This window comes from Balaenoptera acutorostrata, chromosome 17 (assembly GCF_949987535.1).
Source record: "Balaenoptera acutorostrata chromosome 17, mBalAcu1.1, whole genome shotgun sequence".
Classification (NCBI taxonomy): Eukaryota; Metazoa; Chordata; class Mammalia; order Artiodactyla; family Balaenopteridae; genus Balaenoptera; species Balaenoptera acutorostrata.
The window spans coordinates 7,188,688-7,214,175 of NC_080080.1; the positions used below are offsets into that span (position 1 = coordinate 7,188,688).

A 25,488-nucleotide genomic window follows, 5' to 3' on the forward strand; every position below is an offset into this window, starting at 1 on the left:
TCTCTGCATCATATGACAGTACGCTTACACATCTACAGGGCATTTGGAGTTCTGTTGATCTAGGCAGAGCTTCTTCAGGTTTAGCTCCAAGTGCAACTTGAGTCCAGGTGTGTTCCCCGTGTTCCTCAACCTCCTTGGTGTAGGCACTTCCTAAGGCACGTTATTCTCATGGTAAAAGGCAGGAGCACTAGTAAGCTCAAGCATGTAAGCATAGTTCAAGCTTCTATTCACAGCACATCTGTTAACATCCTATTTGCCAAAGCTAATCACGTGGCAAGGTCAAAGTCAGGGAGTAGAGACAGTACTTTCCTCTCATGGGGGTAGAGGGAAGGGAGTGAATATTGCTGAACAATAAATAATCTCTACAGACACTAATGCATTTAAAATATCCCTTCTTTTGCCATAGCAGCCTGTAGAATGCAAATAAAGAGGCAGAAAACATGCCTAGAGCATTCAAATGACACAGAAACACAGCAGAGCTGCAGTGCAGAGCCTCTCCTCAGGTAACGAGTAAAGAAGATGGAGCACTTCGGAGGGCACGGGGGAGGGCAATAACATCTTCTCAGTAAGAATGTGTTATTGTGGAATTCCCTGGTGGTCCAGTGGTTAGGACTCAGCGCTTTCACTGCCATGGCCCAGGTTCAATCTTTGGTTGGGGAACAAAGATCTCACAAGCCATGGAGTGCAGCCAAAAATAAATAAAAATAGATAAATAAAGAATGTGTTATTGGCAGGGACTTGGAGGGAACTCCGCTCTGGTGTCATCATACACAGTTGATGGGGACGTGAGCTGATGGAAACATTACATAGGGAAATTTGTCAGTATATCTCACAGTTAGGGAATGCACATGCCCTTTGCACTCCTAAACCTAAAGCTAAACCTACAAAGTACGCACAGATTATACTCATTTGTTTTTTATAGCAAAAAAAAAAACAATTAATAAAAATGAACAAGAGTGGAAAAGAAAGAGTGAAAACAAATGGAGTATCCATCTCTAAAGGCCTGGTTAAGTGAGTTATGGTACATCCATACGGGATGTAATAAAGCCATTAAAAAGAATAAGCTAAATCTATACATGCTAATTCATTCATTAAAAAAAAAGATTGTGTGTCTACTACATGCCAAATCCTGTTCTTGGCACTGGAGACGCAGCAGAAAATGAGCAGGGTCTCTCTTCTCAAGCAGAAAGAGTGGTGGGAGACAATTAACAAGCCAACAAGTAAATAAGATAATCTCAGGAAGTGCTAAATGCTATGTGAAAATACAGCAGGATGATGTGCTAAAGGGAGCCTGGGAGAGAGAACACCTTTGATGGGTGTCTATGGAATGCCTCTCTGAGCAAGTGATGTCTGAGCTGAGACCTGAAGGACAGGGGGCCAAACCTTTCTTGAAGAACATGAAGATCTAGGAGAAGAACACTCTAGGGAGAGAAAACAGCAAGGGCAAAGGCCATGAGGTGGGAGTGAGCTTGGTTTATTCAAGGAAAGGACCAAATGCCAACATCATTAGAACAGAGTAAGTGGGGAGAACAGTGGTACAAGATGAGGCTGGAGAAATACTAGGAGACCTGTCTTTCTTCTGTCCCACCCATTATATTTTTGTCCCCAGTTTCTCCATCTGTAAAATTGTAAAATGGAGTTGCTAATCAGTGACAGCTTTTTTTTTTTTTTTTTTTTTGGCTGTATTGGGTCTTCATTGCTCCACAAGGGCTTTCTCTAGTTATGGTGAGCGGTAGCTACTCTTCGTCGCAGTGTGCGGGCTTCTCACCGCGGTGACTTCTCTTGTTGCAGAGCACGGGCTCTAGGTGCTCGGGCTTCAGTAGTTGCGACACACAGGCTCACTAGTTGTGGCTCGTGGGCTCTAGAGTGCAGGCTCAGTAGCTGTGGCGCACGAGCTTAGTTGCTCCACAGCATGTGGGATCTTCCTAGACCAGGGATCGAACCATGTCCCCTGCATTGACAGGAGGATTCTTAACCACTGCGCCACCAGGGAAGTCCTCATTGATAGCTTTTATCTGCTAGGGTCTCTGCAAGAAGTCTGTGCAGAATGCAGGACAGGCGTTAACATTCCCCACTTTACCGGTGAGGAAACCAAGACTCAAAAAGTGACCTTGCCCTAAATCACACATTTTGATCAACAGAATCAGGACTCAAATTCAGCTCTCCTGATCGTTATCCCAATGCCCTTTCCATTACATTATAACCTCCTTCACCTCATTTGTGTATCCCAGTAATAGCAACCACAAATTTTGAGACAAGTCTTTATAACCTCCAATTCTTTTTAAGAGAGATTTAGCCTCAGTGTTGTAGATAAATTGAGTTTTCCAGCCTGCAGCATGGACCCACCCAAGGGTTCATGAGTTTTATTTTCAATATAGTTTGCTGTTTACATATTTATCTCTCCTACCACAGTGTGAGATGTCAACGTGATGGAATGATCCATGCTATAGAACGTGGGTAGGCAGAGAAGTTGTGGGTGAAAGACAGGGTGAGGGGCAAAAACCGTGCCCATGCTACACATTGAAGGTCACCCAGCTTGTAAATTATGAGGCCGGAATTTGAGCTAATATGTATCCAAGTCAAAGTGGGCGCTCTTGGGACTTCCCTGGTGGTCCAGTAGTTAAGACTCTGAGCTTCCAGTGCAGGGGGCGCGGGTTCGATCCCTGGTCAGGGAACTAAGAGCTCACATGCGAGGTGCGTTCACAAAAAAAAAAAAGCGGGTGCTTTTTCCAATAATTGGGACCATGTGTGTGAAGGATCAAGCAGAGCTCCTGACACGTGGTAATAGCTCAATTAACTGTAGCAGCTATTACTGTATCACATGGTGTTCTTAGAAGGCTCTCTCCCTAGTCAGCAGTCATCCAGTCTAACGATGGCAAAGCCTCCACCCAGAGATGCTCGGGATTTAAGAGATCACGTCGTGAGGATACCGGATGATTCCCGCGTCGTGAATCCTCCCTCCGTAATTCACACAAAAGCCTGACAGTCTCGCTTCATTTCTCAGAACAGAATCTGCTGGGGACTGAAAGATTACTCAGACTTCATTAATTCTGCAAAATAAACCATGGCATGTTTACCCACACGCTCAGAGGCTTTATCATAAATCACCAAAATTAAAGCTCACCTGTCTGAGCAGAGGCTCGGCCTGCACTCGGGCCCTGGGAGCAGAAGGTCATGGCATCAGTGGCTTTTCCCAGTGGCTTCATTTCTTCCTGAGCTTTCATGTGACCAGCGGGACTGCTGCATCGTGCTCCAGTTTGATCATTAACAGAGTCATGACCATTCGCCCAGCAGTTGAGAAGGGGCTCTAGAGCTGTGTGTATTTTAGCTCAGAATAAGTAAAGAGACTAAACTACACTGAGAGGAGATTAGGAGTTCGAGAGGCAGTGATTTGTTTTTTTAAGCTATAGCTTCTTAAGGCCAAAGTCTGAATAGGCCTTCGAGATCCGGAAAGGATTAGTAATGTGTCCAAGGTCACACAAGCCATTAATGGCAGATCTGGACCCAGAGCTCAGGACTCCCGATTCTCAGTCTGGCTCTCTTTCCACTTCAATGCATATGCCTACAGGCTTGGGGGAGATTAGAATACATTCCAAAATATTTACTCCCTCCTGGGACCGCCAGGGAAGACCCTCAGAGAGTTTTAATGATTTTCCTGAGGTCCCAAAGTAACTAAATGCACAAACCAAGATTCAAAGGAGGGACTTCCCTGGCAGTCCAGTGGTTAAGACTTCACCTTCCAATGAAGGGGGTGCGGGTTCGATCCCTGGTCTGGTCGGGGAGCTACGATCCCACATGCCTCGTGGCCAAAAAACCAAAACATAAAAAACAGAAGCAACATTGTAACAAATTCAATAAAGAATTTTAAAATGGTCCACATCAAAAAAAAAATCTTTAAAAAAAAAAAACAAAAACTCTCTGAGACTCAATTTCCTGAACTCTAAAATTAAAGTAATAATACTTACCTATAAGGAGATGCTATGGACTGAATTTTCACCCTCAAAATTCATATACTGAAGCCCTAAACCACCACTCACCAACACCGTGCCTATATATGGAGATGGGGCCTACAAGGAGGTAATCAAGGTTAAATGAGGTCATAAGGGTAGGGCCCTGATGTGATAGGATTAGTGTCCTTATAAGAAGAGATACCAAATACCAAAGCACAATCTATCTCCTCTTTCTCTTTCTCTCACTGTCTGCAAGCCAGGATGAGATTCTCACCTGCAACCAAATGTTGTTGTTTAAGCCACCCAGTCTATGGTGTTTTGTTACAGTAGCCTGAACAGACAAACAAGAGGATGATCAGACCTAGAAATTCAGAATTTAAAGTTAACTGCCTAGCACATAGTGGGGTTTGGATCACAAACCTCTAGCTGGAGAGTTGGGAAGAGATTGAATGTGACTACATTGAAAAATCAGTAATGTCAGAAATGCATTCTCCTCTAATGTTGTCATAAAACCCTGATTTTTATCTGGGTACATGGCACCCAACATAAAAGCTGTATTTCCTAGATTTTTTTGCAACTAGTGATGCTGAAAGCTCAGCCTCTATGCATGGGTGCCGGATCAAATCTCAGAGAGGAGTTTTGGGTGAAGTAGAAAAGGACAGCTTTATTGCTTTGCCAGGCAAAGGGGGACACAGCAGGTTCCTGTCTCAAAAAACTATGTGTCCCAACCCAGGAGGATTTGATGAGTTTTATAACAATACTTCAAGGGTGGGGTTGCTGACAAGATTAGGGTGTGTGCAGGGTCTCAGGTTGTTGGTCTCCTAATCTTGATGAGCTTCTCTGGTCCCTTTAATCTTGCCTCAGGTGGTCTCCTGGCTGCTCCTCCCTTGATTAGCAACTGTTTGAATAGCGCTTTGAAACTCAGGGAAGGTCATGGAGGCAGGAGTCTTGCCTTCAAGATATGGAGGACAGAAAAAAAAAAAGCTTCCATGCCCAGGAGCCCAAAGTTACCCACCCCCCCACTGGTTTCACTAGTGTGATTTAACTATATGACCAAGTGCTTCTCGAGAAGATATAAGTGGAAGTGCCATGGACAACTTCTGGAATATGTCCTTAAAAAGAGGGGACATCCTCACCCCCTTCCTCATTCTTACTGACTTGAATGTGGACACAATGGCTGGAGCTCAAGCAACCATTTTGGAATAGGAAACCGCATGCATGTACAGCAGAAAGGAGACAGAAGAAGCCTAGGTTCTGACACCATAGTACCAGCCCTGGACCACCTGCCTATGAATTTCTTTAACATAAGAGAAAATAAACCACTAACTTGATTAAGCCACTATTTAGGGCAGCCCTATTCAGTACTATTTCTCTGCAAATTCTCAGTCCCCACTACAGAGCTGCTCTGAGGCCCAGGAATCTGTGTTTCAACAAGCTCTCCAGGTGATTCATATACACAATAAAGCTTGAGGCACTGATTTAGAGTTTTCCACCACATATGCCTAAACTGATAACTGATAGAGTAGTCCTAAATTGCAGGTTTTGTCAAGGACTTGGTGAAAGCTTAAAAGGCAGATGATATAAAGCCAGGAAAGATGGTGAAGGCAATAACTGGCAATGTCAAGCTTTAAAATGATTTTGACAGAGTGAAACACTGGACCAAAGCCAAGAAGATGAATGTAATAGGGATATAAAAAAAGCAAATCTAAATGTTCTTTTTTTATTGAAGGAAATAGAAAATGTTCCATCTTTGACTTCGTAACTTAAAAAGAAGAAATGTAAAATTACATATTTTAAAATACAGCAAATAATGCTATAAATCAATGCCAATTATGGCTAGTGAAAGGAACAAGGGAAGGAAAGACGATCCAGAAAGGGAATGAGAACAAAATCCGACATAATGAGGAGATACAGAGTCAAGGACAGAAAGGAAGAGAATTGGGGCCCCAGTTCAGCATCACTCTGTAGATCTTCAGATGATCTTCGCATCTGGAGGTAATCATGATAATGCATCAGATTATATTAAAACTTACTATGCGCCAGGCACTGTATTGTGTGAATTGTGCAAATGTATCCTCTCAGGAACCCTATGAGATAAGATCTATTATTATCATTGTTTCTCAGATGCAGGAACTGAAGCAGAGAGAGGCTGAGTGATTTTCCAATGGCCACACAGCTGGCACAATGTAGAAGCAGGATAGGAACCCAGGTGACTAGACTTTGGGGCTGTGACCCTCAGCCCCCCTGGTGTACTCTACCCTTTGGTGCTGCCCCACTCTCATTACTGATCAGTTTCTATTCATTGATAGCCTGGCATAAAAATAAGGAAATCCATTACCTCCTGTAACTGTAAACCCAGAGACTGAATGGGGATCCAGATGCAGTACGGTTATCAGCTCAAAGACGGCATCACAGATGCAAGCTGTTTCCATTCCTGTGTGCTACTGTCCTCAGCATCTGGGTTCATTCTCAGGCTGGTTCCCCTCATACTTCCAAGATGGCAGCCAACAGTCCTGAAGCTTTGTGCTTTCTTTTTCATGGCCAGCAAGAGAGAGAAGTCTTCACCCCAAGCATGGAGTATACTGGAATATATACACTTTAATTCAGTTTATTGTACCAGTGAAGGTGAATGACCATCCTTAGACAACAGAGGTCATCAGTGGGAATGCTACACGCTGACTGGGATAGACAACTCCCTGCCGTCAGAGATGGGCTCACCAAATCAGCGCTCTGTACTACCCAGGAGCTCCGCTGTTAGTTTTTGTGATTCTCTCTTTTCTTTTCTGAAGCAAATCAAGTTTGTTTGTTTGAATTCTGGCAAAATAATAAATATTGAGCAAATCATAAAATTTTCATTAGAAAGCACCTTGGGTATAAAACAATACACCCCTCTTTCCAGCTCTTCAACAGCCTTCCTGTTCGTCAGAGGCATCATAGGAGAAGATGCTTTGGGGCAATAACCCTCCTGCTTTCGTTTGACAGGTAAAATCATATTCTGTCAGGAGGGGCCAGCATGAGGTAGTGGTGGTAGCAGGTACTTTTGGAGGAGAGAGCTGTCCGGTATATACTGAATGTCTAGACACCAAGAATGATGCCTCATGCTTTATTATTTATTTATGTTAATCATTACAAGGCGACCATATTATCCCCATTTTATAGATGAGAGAACCAAGGCCCAGAATTTTTTTGTGTGCAGTTTGCTCGCTGCCATTCAGCTTGTCAAGTGGCAGAGGTAGATTTCAAACTCAACTCTATATGATTCTACAACCCAAGTTCTTTCCATTCCACCACACGGACCCAATACAGGATCACTTTCATTTGCTGAAATTATTAGCATTGAATCCTTTTTTTTTTTTTTATATTTTATTTATTTATTTATTTATGGCTGTGTTGGGTCTTCGTTTCTGTGTGAGGGCTTTCTCCAGTTGCGGAGAGCGGGGGCCACTCTTCATCGCGGTGCGCAGGCCTCTCACTATCGCGGCCTCTCTTGTTGCGGAGCACAGGCTCCAGACGCGCAGGCTCAGTAATTGTGGCTCACGGGCCCAGTCGCTCCGCGGCATGTGGGATCTTCCCAGACAAGGGCTGGAACCCGTGTCCCCTGCATTGGCAGGCAGATTCTCAACCACTGCGCCACCAGGGAAGCCCGGCATTGAATCTTTTAACTGAGATTTCTTGGCTACTTCTTACCTGCTCTCTGGCCCGTGTTAGTCGAAAGAACTACTCTACCTTGCTAAATGTTTTATGTATACAATCTCAGTTTATCCTGCCAATAACCCTGTAATGCAGTTTATTATGGAGAATGCTCTTAGTTGCAAGTGGTAGACTCCAAAATCAAACGTCATGTGCCTATGGCCACATCCCCAATTCTTTTCTAGTTATGATTCTCTCTAGACTTAATTGCAGGTATTTTGAGTTTACTTTTCTTCAGTGGGAGAACCACATTTATAATCTCTTTCCCCAGAGTCATTTTGTCCAGTTGAAAAGATTTAATTGGTGTCACCTTCATCAATTCAGAGGTTTTCATAGAGGGACCATACCTTCTATGGATCCTTGGTACAAGGCTGAATTTTAATCAGCCTTTGTCACTTAAAGTCCTCAGTGTTATCTTTTGTATGGAAATCAGAATCAATTACATTCTCCTCTGAGCCCTCAAATTTCTGGACATTTCTACTCCCTTCAATCTCGCCAAAATGTACAGTTTTTTCCTAAACTCAACTTTTTCGTATAATATTTCATCCCATGCAGACCGTAGCATCCCAGGCATGTCAGTAACATTCCGTTTCATAACCTCTTTGTCTAAAGCCACAAGGTCATTCAGTACCTATCTGTCCTCCCCGTGATCACAGGTGAGAGTTTTACCAAATGTATTGCCACTAGATAGCATGAGTTGCTGTTTTTCCATCCTTCAATGCATATTTTTTTTGCTTCCCACTCCCAAGTCCCAGAGTTAATGCCCCACAACTTAGGTTTTCCACTCTGGCAGCCTCAATTATAAGTCCCAATTGCTGTATCAATCAGCTCAGCCTCAGTAATGCCGGCGTAACAACAAGACCCAGATCTTTATAACAGGAAAGCTGTATCCCTTGCTTATGTCTATGTCCTTTACAGGTTGGCTGTGATTTTGCTCCACATCCTCTTTATTCTAGGACTCAGATTGTAGGCACAGACACTATGTGGGACGTGCCAGCTTGTGGCAGAGGGAAAAAAAATGGGCACACTCTCCTCTGCCTAGAAATGGCACACGTACTTCCGGTCACATTCCGTCGACCAAAGCAAGTCATACAGTCAAGCCTCACTGCAGTAGGTGAAAAATATTGTCCTCTCACAGGGAAAGGCAGTATACAGACCCACTGGGAAGACAACAGATATTTTTGAGCAAATAATACAATCTAGTCAGTAGCGTGCTGGTAAACGTTTAACTGCCTCTTGGGGAATAAAAGTCCTGATTTGTAGCATTTGCCAATTTACATGGGGTAAATACTCCCACAAAGGCTGATTTCAAAATACCAATGAGACCTCACTAAATGCAGAATGAGGAAGCGTTGTGTGCAGTCAGCTTTGTGAACAAGTATGAGCAGCCTATAGCCCAGCAATGAATCTACCCCCATTTTAATTAAATCGGTTACAGTTGGGCCTCCAGACCTCCGTATCCACAGGTTCTGAATCCGTGAATTAAACCAACCATAGGGGGCGCTTCCCTGGTGGCGCAGTGGTTGAGAATCTGCCTGCCAATGCGGGGGACACGGGTTCGAGCCCTGGTCTGGGAAGATCCCACATGCCGCGGAGCGACTACGCCCGTGAGCCACAATTGCTGAGCCTGCGCGTCTGGAGCCTGTGCTCCGCAACAAGAGAGGCCGCGACAGTGAGAGGCCCGCGCACCATGATGAGGAGTGGTCCCCACTTGCCACAACTAGAGAAAGCCCTCGCACAGAAACGAAGACCCAACACAGCCATAAATAAATAAATAAATAAATAAATAAATACTTTTTAAAAAAAACAAAAAAATACCAACCACAGGTTGAAAATATTTTGAAAAAAAAAATTCCAGAAAGTTCCAAAAGGCTGAAGTTGAATCTGCCATGCACGGCACTATTTACATAGTATTTACATTGTATTTGCAACTATTTACATAGCATTTACATTGTATTAGATATTATAAGTAATCTAGAGATGATTTAAAGTAGGTGGGAGAATGTGTGTAGGTCAAATGCAAATGATATGCCATTTTATATAAGGGACTTGAGCATTCATGGATTTTGGTGTCTGTGGAAGGCCTGGACCAATCCCCTGGGATCCTGAGAGATTACCATACTAAACATAAGTTAGCTATACTTGTTCCACAGTATGACTATGAAATCTTGCTGTGGACTAGAGCAGTTATACGACTCAGCATAACCCTGCCTCAAACCTAAACTAAGGATGTGCAGTAAGGAGGAACAGGACCCAGACAACTAAGACTTAGTCTTCACATCATTTGCTATTCCTGTGTTAACTGGCAAATTCAAGTGGAGAGCAAGAATGTGAGACTGAAATTTAAAACATCTTTTGCCTCTATAAATAAGATTCAGCCCCAGGTTCCTCTTTTGTAGAAACTCGTATTAAGAACTTGGCTCTGCTCCAAGGAAAATAAGATAGAGATCATTCAAAACCCTTTAATTCCAAATTATTCATGATAGGAGTTGCTTGACGAGGACACCTCTCTATTCTTAATGTTTACCATAGTAACTTTTTTCTAGTAAAAATTTGTTTAAAATGTCCCTGAGCTTGGAATCAGCTCTTACATACAGAAGTCTTTTTTTTTTTTTTTTTTAAATTCAAAGAATATACTTTAACTACATTGATATCACCACTGGGGTGACATTGAGCAAGTTGCTTATGTGCCCTGAATTTCTCTTGCCCCATCTATAAGATGGGATAACAACTCTTATTTCTTGCTATTCCTTATAACCTTGCAAGGCTGTCATGAGACTTGAGCATCCGGCACACATAAAGCACCTAAGAGAGTACCTTGCACGTGGTAGTCAATCAATTAAATAATCATTACCATGCAACACGGAGGATACTGATGAGAATTTTCATAATTATTATTGAGGCATGGGACTAGAGGGTTTGAGTTACTATTTAAAACAGTACAGGGCTTTATTCAGTAGCTCAGAGCATTTAGCAGGAGTAATTTGGCTGTTGATTTTGAGTACATCTGACAGGAATGACTTTTGCAGCTTCCCTGGAAGTGTGGATGTTATTGTAATTTAACAGAACTCACCTCCCTAGTTTTTAGTCCATTATGGCTTTTGGCCCCTCGCTTGGCTCAAATTGCCAGTCCAACAGAAAGACTGAACAGTCTGCCCCAGGACAAAATTGTGGCCTGCAGGGGGTGGATCCTGAGCCCCATCCTCAGGGAGAATAAACTGCTCACTCACCCATGCTGCAGCCTTTCATACCGATGCTCACATAAAATATCAGGAGCAAATCCTACCTCCAACTTTACAGTAATTCTGGAGGAGCTGGAGGGTCACTCAAACACAGATGCCTGGCATAATGCTGCATGCCACCTGAGGTCATAGGACAAACAGCACAGAGAGACTGTGATGATGATTCATTAAAAGGACAGCCCACTACCTTCCTGGGGTCACCTCATTCATTCTTCCTGAGTTGTTGCGAATATTCTGGATTATTATTTCAGATTTCTTTAAGCCTCTTGACTTAAAAAATAATGAGGAAGGGGGGCTTCCCTGGTGGTGCAGTGGTTGAGAGTCCGCCTGCCAATGCAGGGGACACGGGTTCGAGCCCTGGTCCGGGAAGATCCCACATGCCGCGGAGCAACTAAGCCCGTGCGCCACAACTACTGAGCCTGCGCTCTAGAGCCTGTGTGCCGCAACTACTGAGCCCATGTGCCACAACTACTGAAGCCTGTGCACCTACAGCCCATGCTCCACAACAAGAGAAGCCACCTCAATGAGAAGCCCGCACACCGCAACGAAGAGTAGCCCACGCTCGCCGCAAATAGAGAAAGCCTGTGTGCAGCAATGAAGACCCAACGCAGCCAAAAATAAAATAAATTAATTAAAAAAAAAATGAGGAATATGCTGATGCTGATAATGACAATAGTTAAAATGGTAAAAGTTACCTGAAAGTCTGCATACTACTGTGTTTGTGTGTGTGTGCAACTCTATGTATGCATGTGTGTATTTGTTCCTCCTGGGTGGCTTTTTTAAGCTAATTATCAGCTTTTGGAACTGCGCATAACAATTTTCCAGTAGCGACAGTCACACATAGTTAGACCATCCAAACACTTGGAAGCAATTTAATAAAGACTGGAGGCAGAGCCATCCTTAATTGGGTTCCAAAGTTAAGAATGTAATGTTACTTGTATGAGCAGTCAGCAAATTTAGGGTACAAACATGGCCATACTGTCTCCTTTTCCAGTGAAGGTGTTGAGTAGAGCTTGCTGCTAAAACAAACAAACCCCCAAATTTTCATTTATTTCTTGCTCATCTAACAGTCCAAATGAAATGTTTCTAGGTGGAGATCAGCATTCTTCCACAGAGTGATCCAGGGATCCAAGACTGATTACACTCTTTCCTGGACAATGCAGTCACACACTTACTCTATGAAAAATGGTTTCCCTAGTGCTTCCAGGAAAACTTTAAAGCAGCCAACTTAACTTTCTGGCCCTTCTCTTGATAGAGCTAGGAGGGGAAAACAAAAAAAAGTATGTAAAAGCTTTATATTCACTGGGGCATCCTAGTATATTGGATTGTTGCAAATGCAAGAACCAGGTTTTAGTAGATGAGTGTTTTTGAAATAAAGAGGCTTTGGAGAATACCTTCATATGTAAAGTGGCATAAACAAACTGCAAAAATGCATAAGCTTTTTATTTTTGAAGGAATCAGTTAATAGTTTTTGTAAGACTTGTAGTTAGTGTTCAACACGTTTGTTGAATCCAGCCTTTTGAATCATGCCTGGAACTCCGCTGCTCAATTGTTGTTTATTAGAATTAATAAATGAATGGTAATGCTATTAGTCTAATAAGCACTTTGAAATATGCCCAAATCGTTAGGAATAACTTTGTACAATAAAAGTCATTTAAATTTCTGAGATGATAACTGGTAGGCAGTCAATAAATATTTATTTATTTATATTATCAAAGGTTTAATCAGGATCATTGAAATTGCCAAAGTAGACAGAGATGTACCTTGAATACATTACAGTCAGGACGGCTACACGTTGAGTACTGTACAGAGGATGTCATTCATATGGACACCCATGCAAATAGCTCCCCCTAGGGTTGTGCAGTGTACAGCACCCACACAGCCGCTAATTTCAATGTATCAGTCTGAACAGGCTATGAGGGTAGAACAGCTGGTTTCCCTTGCTCATCACCAGGACTGATGGAGCTGGTTGGCTAACTGGGTACATGTGGGCTCTCCCTTCCCCGCTTCTTCCTCATTCACCACCTGCCCCTACAAGTCTATGTTCTGGTCAAAGATGTTGACCTTCCCAGAGAGGGGAGCGTGCCCTCCAGTCAAGGGTGTGCTTGTAACTCTGTGGGAGCCCCACTCCAACTCCAGGGGCCTCTTGGTACTGTAAGCCTGGAGCAAGAGACTCCCTCCAGACAGGAACCAAATGTTCTCCGCCTCTTCCTAATAAGGTACTTACCCACTGTCTTTTTTCCTAACACAACTTTTTAAGGATTGCCTTTTAAATACTAAGATTCACCTTAGCTCTTCATGAACTGACCATGTTACTAACCCAAAAAAGTTTTCATTTTCTAGCCTCCAAAATGGCCTCAGCTGGGTCCTTCATATCCCAAAGACCAATTTTAAACATTTTATCCTTATATGTGCAACATTTGTATCCTAAAACTAAGTAATCTTTATTTCAGTTACAGAAAAATAATTCTGGAAAAAAAAAAAAGAACAAGAAAAAATATGACCCCTCCATTTAGCCTGACTTGTACATATTGACTGCAGGTAATGCAATCACATTTCTTCCTGTTGCAGCACAGGGAGCACTGATTTCTCTGATAAGAAGTAGGAGCCTTCGGTTATGACAAAAGAGATGTCAAAGTCATCCTCACCAGCAGTACTACCACCATCACAACGGCAGCAGCAGCAGAATACCTTCCGTAATAGTCCATTTCCAAGTTAGGTGAACTTGAAATCAAATCCCGGCTTGGCCAACAACTAACAGTGTGACCTTGGCCCAGTCATGTCCCCTCCTTAAGCTCTGATTTCCTTATCTGCAGAATGTAGATACCAATGTCTCCTGTATAGGGTTGCTGGGGGATTAACTGAGCCAATGAATGGAAAGTATTAAGTTTAGTCCCTGATACATGGTAGGTTGTTTTGTTTTGTTGAAAGAAGTTTTATTCGGGGAGATAGACACTCCACAGACAGAGTGTGGGCCATCTCGGAAGGTGAGGGGTGCATGGTAATAATTACTACACTTTCATTCATTCGTTGTTACTTTAAGTACCTACTTATTACTTCCGTGATACTGGGCCTGGCTTTGTGAAGAATCAAAGAAATGTAATACTTTTTTTCCTTCATGGAGCTCATAATCCATTCATTTATTCAATAAACAATTATTGAGTACCTATCCTGTGCCAGGCACCCTGGTAGGTGTTAGAGTTCCATACAGGTAAAAAATATGCCAAGACCCCTGCCCTCAAGTAGCTCACATTCTAGTGAAGATAAGACATGAGAGCACATGGAGTATATTCACAACACAGAATAAGAAGAGCTATGCCAGAGGGATGAAGCACGACTGTCCTCATAGACCTAAAAAGCACAGATGCAATTAACCTGGTAGAGAGGGCCTGGGCAGAGAATCGCAGGTAGGTGAACCTGTGTGCACAGAGAACATGGTATGTATGAGAAGCTGCACGTTTTCCACATCCGTGGAGCAAAAGAGTTCTTGCAAAAGTAGTGGGAGACGTGGCTGAAGAAATTGGTTGAGGATGAAGCATAAAAAAACCATTGAAGTGTGATCTTTTTTCCTGAGGAGGCATGGAGGAGCCCTGGAAGATTTTTAAGCTGTTTGAGGACATGGTCAATTCTCTGGGTTTCAGAAAAGTCCCTCTGGAGTCTGGGATGTGGGGAAAGTTGGGCTGGACCTGCCAAGATGGGGTGAAATGACCAATTAGGAGGGCTTTGTCCAGACGAGAGATATGAGGGCTCACATGAAGCCTGAGGGCAGTTCATGGCTACCACCGCCATTTAAGAGGAAGACGTTATGGGACTCAGAGACTGACAGAACGGAGATGGGGATAAACTGAGAATGACTCCTGCTATTGGGTGTTTGGCAGTGCCATTCACATGATGAGGAATAAAAGGACTAGATTTGGTAAGGATTTACGCACATCTACACACACACACACACATAGGTAGTTAAATAGCGTAGCAGAGGGAGAACAATATTACACACAAGAATAGCACCAGGCTTTAGATTCTTGTGCCCAGTTAGGCAAAGGAACAAATGCTACCAGTTCAGAGTAAGCAAACACTGCTTGATCTCTTTTCCAAGACTCCTCTTTGCATAACTGTTCCCCTTTTCTGGGAGGAACATCACGGACACACCTTGGAGGAATCTGCTTGATATCCTTAACAACGTTTGAAAATCTCTCATTCTAGGTCCACAGCAGCAGTTAAGAAATCACCTCTTTCTCCCTGGATTTCCTACTTCTTGCTCTGCTCAGTATCTTACGCTACTGCCAAAGCCTTCCTTCATTGCATGAGTGTGACCATGTAATTTCTGGTGCCTTTTAGAGTAGTCCAAGATTTATAACTTCCCAGAAAATCTTTGGTTCTGAGATATAAATACAAAGTAAAGTCTGCCTCTAAGAACTTTATGCAGTAGGCAAGGAGCCCATTCAGCCATTCAATACCTAGTCGTTCTATAGCTGTGGTACTGAGGTTAATGCTGGAAATGCAAAGTGGAACTAAACATGTTTCCTGCCATTAGAGAGTTTTACATCTGATGGAGAAGGTAAATAAATCAAACCGTAAAGGAACGGGTAAGATGCAATATATTAGACCATAAGATACTATGAGAGCAAGGAATAGGAACAGCCAACCCATATATGGATGTTCAGAGAAGTTTTCTCTAGGTGACATGTGCACAAATCACAGAAAACAAAGTCTACTAGGAACAATGTCCGAAGCAAGGAATGTACCAAGTGCTCAGGAAAAGGGACTAATTCATTCTGAGTAGATCCAGCAAGACCTTTTGGAAGCAAGTACGTTTTAGGTGGAATTTGAAAGGCTCAAGTGAATTAATTTCTGGAGAGAAAGTGGGGAATATAAGGGCATGTTTGAGGAGCTGGCGATGCCCTTTACCAAGATCAGATTTAGGTATTTTGGGGAGGGGGGGTGTATAAGACAGGAAAGGAGACAAATAATTTAAAAAAGTTCACAGCAAATCTAGAGTTAAATAGCACTATATCATTCAACAAATACCATGAGGGCTTCCCTTGTGGTGCAGTGGTTGAGAGCCTGCCTGCCAACGCAGGGGACACGGGTTCGAGCCCTGGTCTGGGAGGATCCCACATGCCGCGGAGCGACTAGGCCCGTGAGCCACAATTACTGAGCCTGCGCGTCTGGAGCCTGTGCTCCGCAACAAGAGAGGCCGCGATAGTGAGAGGCCCGCGCACCGCAATGAAGAGTGGCCCCCGCTTGCCGCAACTAGAGAAAGCCCTCGCACAGAAACGAAGACCCAACACAGCCAAAAATAAATAAATAATTTTTTAAAAATTCATTTAAAAAAAAAGAAATACCATGAGACAGTAAGTGATTAAGAGCTAAGTCAGATAAAGGACTAGAAGCACAAGGAACGATGGGGTCACCAGTGGGTCTGAATCATAAGGTACCTGCACAGACCTGAGGTCACAGGCCTTTTGTGGGCTGCAGAAGCATTCTTACCTACTCAGTGGATGCTGGGTAAACATTGGTCAACTGAGTTAATCTTTCCTCAGGTAGCTAGAAATTGTGGAGGAAATGGAGCTCCTTGCTACTGTGTTTACACTTTAACCAAAACTTTAGAAGAAATTTAGGCTCCCCAAGGGAATTGAGGAAAGCACCATTCTGTTGTTTGTTCAGGGACAAATCATCGAGAGCCAAATAACTGCCCTCCAAAAATTGCACCAAGGCTGTCCACCCCTTACGTCCAGAGTTCTAAACTTTTGGGAGGACGGGAAGAGAATTTGTGTGGATTAAAAAGGGATCCACAGAGAGCAAAGGAAACATCTTTACATGTTTTTCTGTAGTGTGTTTTTTTCCCCCTCTCCCTGAGCGAAGGCCATGTAGGAAAGAGTACTGAACTTGAAGCCTGGGTCTCTGCCACTACCTGACATTGAACAGGTCACTTAATCTCCGAGTCCTGTGTCCCCATTCATAAAATAAGGAGGCCGTGGACTCCATACTAATAACTAAGTGTTTGGGGTCTACAATTTGCCAGGTGAGACGTTTTCCACGCTTCTACTTCTCACAACCACTATGGTACATTTTAGTAACCCTATTTTACTCAAGACATTCAGTTCAGAGTGGTTAAGTAACACGTCCAAGGTCACACAGCAACAGCGGCCGGGCCGGATTGCAATCCGGGGTTGCCTGACTCACACCACGCAGTCCCAGTTCGATACCAGTTAAACACCCCTATACTGGCCCCCGGAGTTCCCCTCCCTCGACTACCGGACCGCCTCCTCCCGCCACCCACCTAAACTCTCAGGCAACGCTCACCTTTCACCACCGGGCATGCTCAGTCGCTCAGGAAAGGTTTTCGCTCCGCCTTGGGAAATTTTTCACGCCGCTCTGGCAGCCGAGCCCGCCCCGCCCACGGCTTCTCCTCACTGGATTGGTTGAACTCAGGGAGGCTACCAGGAGGCCCAGATGACCTCCCAACTCCCCCCCGTCAACGCTCTGGGCGCGCGCGCTCCGAGCGTGCGTGCGTGCGTGTGAGTGAGCACGTGAGGCCCCGGAACGTGCACAGAGGGCGGGGCAGGAAACAGGCGGCAAGGGGCGGGGCTGCCGTTGCCATAGCAGTGACGTCAGGCGTCGGGGAGCGAACCCGGCCCCTTCCCCGCGCGCGCGCACACACACAGAGAGACATGCACACGCGCGCGCACCGCTGCTCTCCCTGAGACACACTGGAGGAAAAGGTCAAACTAAAGGCGAGGGAGCCGGGAAGCCGGAGGGAGCCGCCGCTGCCGCCGCGCGCCATGACGGACGCGGCCGAAGCTGCTTTCTCTCCGCCGACGCCGCCGAGCCGCTGCTTTCGCCGCGCCCCCTGCCCCCGCCTCCTGCGCCCCCTCCCCCGGCGCTCGCGCGTCCGCGCGCCCCCTCCCCCCCGGCGCTCCAGGCGCGCGTCGGGCCCGGGGCGCGCGCCGGCCGGAGCGGGAGAGGGAGCGGGAGCGGGAGCGGGAGCGGGAGCGAGGGTGGGGGCCGCGGCGGGCGGCCCGGCGGCCTCCTCGCGCGACCCCCGAGCCCCTCGCCCGGCCCCTCGGCCGGAGACCGCCAGGTGAGTGCGGTGGGGGGAGAGGGTGTCAGGAGCGGACAGGGCACCCGGCGAGCTCAGCCCCGCTGCCTGACCCCTTCCGGGGGCGCTGACAGGCGCGCGGGACCCGGCCTCTGGGGGGCGTCGCGGGGTCAGCCTGTCTGGGGGCCCCTCTTGGCGCCCCTGACCCTCGGGGTCGGCCCCGGATTGATGGGGGCTCGGGACCCGGGGGAGTGCAGCCTCCGGGCAGGAGTTGGCTGGGCGACCCGGCCGTGGGACAGGCGACGGGAGGCAGGTGGGCCCATGTCTGGGGCTTGGTAAAGTGCGGGGAGGGGGCGAGGGGCCCGGCCAGGTGCGCGCGGGGGGCCCGCTGGAAGCGCTCAGGAAATGTTTGCTGGGAGTTGGGAGAAACTCTGCCCTGGGGACGAGGCTCCTTGCTTTTGCCCGGGCCAGCGAAAGTGGCGGATTTTACAGCAAAACTCGGGGGGAAGCCTTGCTGGACCGGACGAAAGCGAGAGGGACCCGGAGGACCCGCCTGGATGGGGACCAGAGAGGAACAGATCTGCCTGTGGGTAGCACTAGGGCATGATGTGTGGACGTTGCCATGCCAATGTTTGATGTTTGTTGCTTATGGTTATTTTAGGACTAAATGATATTTAAAAAAAAAAAAAGTTACTAGGGAGAGAGGGAACTGCTTGAATGGTCATGAGTTCTTCCCTGTGTGTGCAGGAAATGGGTTAATCTTTCACACCACCACCACCCCCAACTGAATCTATGCCCAGTGGACTTTAAAAATAATAAATACAAAACTCTAAAGCCCCAAAACGAGGTAATGTTTTTCTGATGAGTTTCAGGTGTCAGGCCCCTAGTTGTGTGAGAGAGAAATAGAAGCAGGACAGCGAAGTACTTGATATGCTCAAGCAGTCGTCTTTTTGTCATAAGCTTTGGAGCCCATCAAAGTGGAGTTTAGTTGTAACTGCCAGGGTTAAGTAATCACATTGACCCAGTGCCGCCCACCAATCAGGAGCTTCCCTGAAAGTAACTTGGAAGACTGCTGTCAGCCCAGTTCTCTGCTGATTGTGAATAAATCCCCAGTGCTTCTGCAGATTTTTTCCCCCCTTTAGTCTTCTACTATTATAATGCATGCAGCCTATTTACCAAACGTTGGAATGAATTATCCATAGCTGAATTGCTCTCCGCTAAGTCACTTTTAAATTTTCAGGTGCTACCTCTGACATATGTTTGTTTCATATTTGAAAGTTGTTTGGAAATTTGAAATATAGTAATTTCATATGATAAGGATTTTTTGCGTGTAAGTCCAGCTTAAACAGATTATACCAAGTGGGTAATGTGTTTTAGAGCTTAAATCTCATCCAAGAAAACTTCTGGTTTGTGAAAGGTTGGGGATTGTGACAGCTGAGGAAATGTCCGAAGGGATCTTTGGTAAAGGATGAGGGAACACCGGGACACCTGGTGAATTTCACATTAACTGGCAGGCTCAGCATATACAAATTTACTTCTTACCTGAGCATTTCTGATACGCGGGTGCTTCTTCGGTTGTTTATGGATCTTTGGTTATTCGTCTTTTTTCAAGAAGTTCTGTCAGCAGAGACTCTCACTTTGAAATTGAGTCGTTGTAGCATGTAGCCAGGGTACCAAAGGTTTTCAGTACAAGAATTAAGGGAGGATTTTTCAGTTTGGTATCTTGTTAATTCTTTCTGTGCAGCAATTTTTGTACCTGGTTCTGTGCTGTGATGCCCCTTTTACGTCTTGCTCCTGTGGCTGTTGCTGACATACGTCTATATGCAATTCTGTAATGGGGTACTTGAATGTTACGACTTGGAACATCATTTCCTTTCCTGTACTGTATAAATAAATTTTAATTTTTATTTATCTTCCTCTCTTTTTGAAGGGAACTGTAGAACTGGGCAAATCAGCACTTACTCAGCATACCCCCCTCCTGTATGTCTCGTTGACCTTGGTGCCATTGTGGAGGTCATGTGTTCATGGAGAGAAACAGTTCTTGAACAGTTTCCTCCAGGTGACAAAGGCACGTGGGAAAGTGATTTAAGAAATGCATATCTTGATTTTTTTAAAAATCATTTTAATTTGGCATTTATTGTGATCATTGCCAAAAATAATTCGTTGACCTATCTTTGGGAGTACATACATTTCTATTTTACATTAAAAAATCACTTAGTTTCTTTTTTCGACTTTCCTAGTGTTGTATATTCTACTACAGACGAATAGCTGTTTTTTGGGGTGACATTTTTAAAACTTGGGAAAGAGAGAGCAGGGCAGTAATGCTGGGATGTATTTAGCCCAAGAAAGCAGTTATGCTCTACTTCAAGAACTTTGATATTTACAAGTATAAGATTATAAAACAAGTAGTGGTTAGTTATGTTATATGAGACTTCTAAATTTTACAAAAAGGATTCACTAAAAGGTGCCTTCAAATAATTAATCCCTTTTATTTATATGGTACTTATCAAATGTGATTTGATTTATGAAAAGTCAGTTGTCGTACAATTTAAAAACAAATTTTGGGAATGTCCCTGCCCGTCCAGTGGCTGGGACTCCGTGCTTTGATCCCTGGTCGGTGAACTAAGATCCCTCATGCTGTGCAGTATGGCAAAAAAAAAAAACAAAAACATTTTTGGCATAATGTTAAGATTTGTCAGTGTGTTCCTTGAATTATCCCTTTCTCCAAAATGTTTGGGGGCAAGGTTAATATTTATGGGCTTGCTAAATTCGAAGTTGTGCCACTTATATGCTACCTATTAAGGTTTTAACTGAATAGAAAAATTGCCATGTGATCTAGTGTTGTACCATTTAGAGTACATTGAAACCAAATTAGAATGCCAAAATTTTATGGTCAGGTTTGTCTGGAATCCTATCCAAGGTAGTTTAATTAGTAAGGTATCAAAAGCAGCTTGTTGTAAGATGCTCTCACTAGGACGGTGGTCCTGCAACATAGGCCAACAAGTGGTTATACCCAGACTTCAGCAAAGTTAAAATAAATAGATTTGGTCTAAAGTCCACATGCAGTGAAAACCATCACCTTGAATTTTTCTCTAGGTGCAAATTATTCTTCAGAATTAAAGGCTTGATTTTCCTAAGCTGTAATTGTGTTTGGGTCACTTGTGAGAAATCTATTTTGATAAAAGAACAACTGCATACTCTAACTTTCCTGGGAGCTTTTTTCTCTTTTTGTTAGGCAGTTGGGTTTATTTGAAATCGCAGGAGATATTGAATGGAGTACTTGAGGAGTTTTCATTCTGAAATCATTTCACTTTGATGACTTTAAAAAAAGAAATGTGAGTAAATATGAGTAGAACTTGCTTATGAGTTAGCTCAAACTTTATGGTGGAATAAGGGGGAAAGGGAGGAACTGGACACAAAATTAATTAAAAATAATCAGTCAAATTTGCTTTGCTTTATGCTATTCATGCCTGGCTGTGTAAGAGTGACACCCTTCCTCCCCAATTTTAGAGAAGTCTTATTCCTAGAGAAGGGGTTTAAGGGTTAAGAGCTAAGCATGTGAGTATATAAGTGTTCAGAGTATCTTTTGAGCACTTTAATAGTTTTTTGTTTTGTTCTTGTGCATGAGACAGAAAGCAAGAAATTATTTTCATGTTGAATATGGGTTGAGAGCACAACTTTGGGATAACAGGCACAGTTTTATTGCTCTTAACATAATTGAATATTATAAAAATTAAGGGAACAGCTAAAATGATGCCATTGATTTTTTTAGTATAGGCTGTTAGTTCCTCTATTGAACAAATGAGTAAAAATGAAGATTGAAGTTGTGGTGTTAAAAGAAATGTTTTCAAGTTTTTTTTTCATTTTTAAATTTCAAAGGACTGTCAAAGAATTGCTAATTTAGAGCATAGGTAAAAATTTCATTACTTGGATTTATCATTATTGAGGGAATATAATTTAAAATTTTTTTAAATACATGCAAAAAAAAATAAGTAGACTACTGCATTTTAAAAATATTTGTGCCGGGGGCTTCCCTGGTGGCGCAGTGGTTGAGAATCTGCCTGCTAATGCAGGGGACACGGGTTCGAGCCCTGGTCTGGGAAGATCCCACATGCCACGGAGCAGCTGGGCCCGTGAGCCACAATTGCTGAGCCTGCGCGTCTGGAGCCTGTGCCCCGCGACGGGAGGGGCCGCGATAGAGAAAGGCCCGCGCACCGCGATGAAGAGTGGCCCCCGCTTGCCGCAACTGGAGAAAGCCCTCGCACGAACCGAAGACCCAACACAGCCAAAAATAGATAAATAAATAAATAAATAAATAAATAAATAAATAAAAAAGAAAAGAAAATCCTTTAAAAAAAAAACTTAAAAAAAAAAAATATTTGTGCCAAGATCTGTGAGAATAGAAATAATGGTTAGAAATTTTAATTGGAACTTAAGGCTGATTTATGTTCTCAATTTCATTATTTAACCCAATGTCACTTTCAAATGTCATTTAATTTTTCTTTTCTATAAAATGCAATCAGTAGTGCAACATACTTTATGTAAAATTGGATTTTTAAATAATATTTGGTAGACTTCTTAAGCATAAAACATTACCTAATACTAATAAGTATGTTTAAGTCCACTCTATAGGATTTTTTAAAGTTTTTAGACTTTGTAATCTGCAGAAATTTGGGCAAAAATTTTAGAAATAAGAAAGGCTGAGCTCAGAATTTTAGTCATAGATGATCCTGTAAATTGCATTTTCCTCATTGGGCTTAAAGGGTTTTCTTTCACTGTTATGTATTTATATTTTGCAGACTCCAGTCACACTGGTTTTTAATGTCGTATCATCTTATCTACAGCATCAACGTTCTTTTTTAAAACTGTCCTCTTTATTTTCTCCCAGCTGCTCCATCTGGGAGATTGTTTGAATCTCAGTTATTGAGGGTGGTTTAATCAGAAGTTATTCTTAATAGAAAGGTTATTGCAGTTTTCACAAACTAGGGAAAAATATAGATTTATCTTAAGATAATTTATGAACTTCTTTGTATTACGGCAAGGGCAATTAAACATTGTATATAACTTAATATTTCTAACTATTATTAGTATTTGTTCTAAGTTAACTTTACTTGAGGTATTGTTAAAATCAACATAGTGGTTGTACAGTCTGTTTAAAAAATATCTATTTGTCTGCAGAATATTTTTCAAAAAACTTGCCCTTAAGTGGAAAAGACATGGAAATTTTACTCTGAAACCTTCTACTTGAATATATATCAGTAGTTAAATGTGTATAGTTAAATGTTTGATATTGGGTATTGTTTTGATAGTTACATATGAGGACTCTTTGTATGTTTTTGTAGGATTACTTTCAAGTACATTTTTATTTATAAAAAGCTTTTGTTTAAAAGTCAGTTTGTTCTTAATGATTATTTGAGACTCCTCAGACTTTTATATTTGAAAGAAATATAAATGAGTAACTTATTAAGCTGCTTCCCTAAAATGCATGTGATAAAATTTATTTTACTATAATGAAGAGAGTTATCTTCATCCCAAACAAATTTATAGCAGAATAGTTGGCTATTTTTGCAGATTTAGGGAGTGTAGAGCGTGTCCCGAAAAGATGCATTGAATACTAAGTTTTGGACTGAGTTTGCTATATCATATGGAGAAGGTATTTTCCTTATAGTAATATTTATATTGTTTCTGTTTAAGGACCATTTCTTAAACATGTCTGCAAGTGAATATATTGTACATGTTGGTCGAATGATATATTGAAGAATTTAATTTGTATCCTGTGCCTGTCTCCCCTCTTGCTCCTTTTAATAATTGTCACTGGTTGGCTTTGAACCACATGCTATGAGAGAACTTTTAACGCATGATAAGAGTGGCCCAGGGTGGTTGTTGGTATCTTATGTGATAGAGAAAAGTGAGATTGTTCTCTAACTTTCTTTTAATATGTGTTAAACATTGTTTTGAACATTTGTTTTGAATCAATCTGTTTTTTTATTTTTTTAAGTATTTATTTATTTATTTATGGCTGTGTTGGGTCTTCGTTTCTGTGCGAGGGCTTTCTCTAGTTGTGGCAAGTGGTGACCACTCTTCATCGCGGTGCGCGGGCCTCTCACTGTCGCGGCCTCTCTTGTTGCGGAGCACAGGCTCCAGACGCGCAGGCTCAGTAGTTGTGGCTCACGGGCCCAGTTGCTCCGCGGCATGTGGGATCTTCCCAGACCAGGGCTCGAACCCGTGTCCCCTGCATTGGCAGGCAGACTCTCAACCACTGCGCCACCAGGGAAGCCCTAATCAATCTATTTTTAAAGGGGATGATACTTTAAAAATTCTCGAGACTGTATGAGTGGTTGTGTTCCCCACCATGGGGAAGGAGAAGGGTAGAGGGAAGGATTGTAGGGATTTGATTAAATTGTATGAAGTGAATATAATCGTTTTGATATGAAACATGTTAATCATTATATACCTTTTGCATAGAATGGTATTCTTGCTTTTTTTATTAGCACATCTCACTGTGAAGAATCAAGACCAGTGAATTGCAGGAGAGGCATATGCATATCTTTAATCAGTTTTACGTGTTATTGCTGGGGACATATTAGATGGCTATGAGGAAGATAAGCAGTTTCACACTGAAGGTCATTTTCAGAGATCTTATGTAGAGTTCCAAATTCTATAAGGTGGGAGAACAGATTCTCAAGGGATAGATGGGGAAGCATTTTCAGATACAAAGTCATTGTTAAGAAAACAAGTATACCAATCTTTAAAAAATTACATTATACCAATTACAACATATATCCTATATTTTCCAACACTGTACCAGTTTTGAATATTCTGTGGCCATAAATACACTAGTATTTGTCCAACCATAAATCCTAACTTTTAGGTTAGAAAATGTAGTCACTTAAATTATAGTTTAACTCGTAAGTGAAAAAGCTGATTATCTTCCTTTTTCTATATTATAACTTTTGTCATTGATTTTGAAGGCCTAGTACTATTTGCTTAGTTCTGTGTATTCCTAGTTCTATGATTGAAGAGAAACTATGAGAATGAATCCTGGCACTTGAGAAGTTAGAATCACATTGGGAGAGGCATAAAGTAAATAAAATGCAACTGTGTGGCCATATTAATTCTTCCTTTGAAAAGCAGTGGTTTTGAAACTATTCTGTGAAGGGTTCATTCCAAGCATATTCATTCCAATTTCTACCAGTGCAGTTTTACATTTATCAATTTTAAGTGTGGATGTTTGCATAAGATTTCATGAAATCAGGGTACTACTGTTTAAAATAAGAAGTGTGATAACCACTGTTGTTAGCATATTTGATCTTATCAGTGTCCCGCTTAAATCCTTGAGATGCTTGAGTCTTTTTATATTATGACTTACAAGACTTCTTTATCTAGCTCCAGCTTCATCCTTCATCTCTTATCACTGTTTCCCTTGCTTTCTTTCTAAACTTTGCATTGTAGTCCTACTTAAATAGCTTGATATTCCCCAAGAGGAAAATGTTCTTTTACATCTCCATGCCTTTGCCCATGGAACTGCTCTCATTCTTGTCACGCTGGGGGAACTCTGTTCCCT

At 42.9% G+C, this 25,488-nt stretch overlaps 1 protein-coding gene and 1 long non-coding RNA gene across 2 annotated transcripts in view; one reads left to right on the forward strand and one right to left on the reverse strand.

The window, feature by feature from the left end:
* The window catches only part of LOC103000489 (uncharacterized), a 54,355-nt gene extending 37,023 nt beyond the window's left edge, over positions 1 to 17,332 (reverse strand). The window contains exons 1-2 of the long non-coding RNA XR_451626.2: positions 17,189 to 17,332; positions 6,289 to 6,532 (exon numbers count right to left, since the gene is read on the reverse strand). This is a non-coding gene — a long non-coding RNA (uncharacterized LOC103000489). The remainder of the gene's footprint in view (positions 1 to 6,288; positions 6,533 to 17,188) is intronic.
* A 225-nt stretch (positions 17,333 to 17,557) lies between these two features.
* The window catches only part of LOC103000320 (serine/arginine repetitive matrix protein 3-like), a 33,693-nt gene continuing 25,762 nt past the window's right edge, over positions 17,558 to 25,488 (forward strand). Inside the window, exon 1 of the mRNA XM_057531707.1 lies at positions 17,558 to 17,966. Within this exon, the coding sequence (XP_057387690.1) occupies positions 17,668 to 17,966 (299 nt within the window). The 5' untranslated portion in view covers positions 17,558 to 17,667. The remainder of the gene's footprint in view (positions 17,967 to 25,488) is intronic.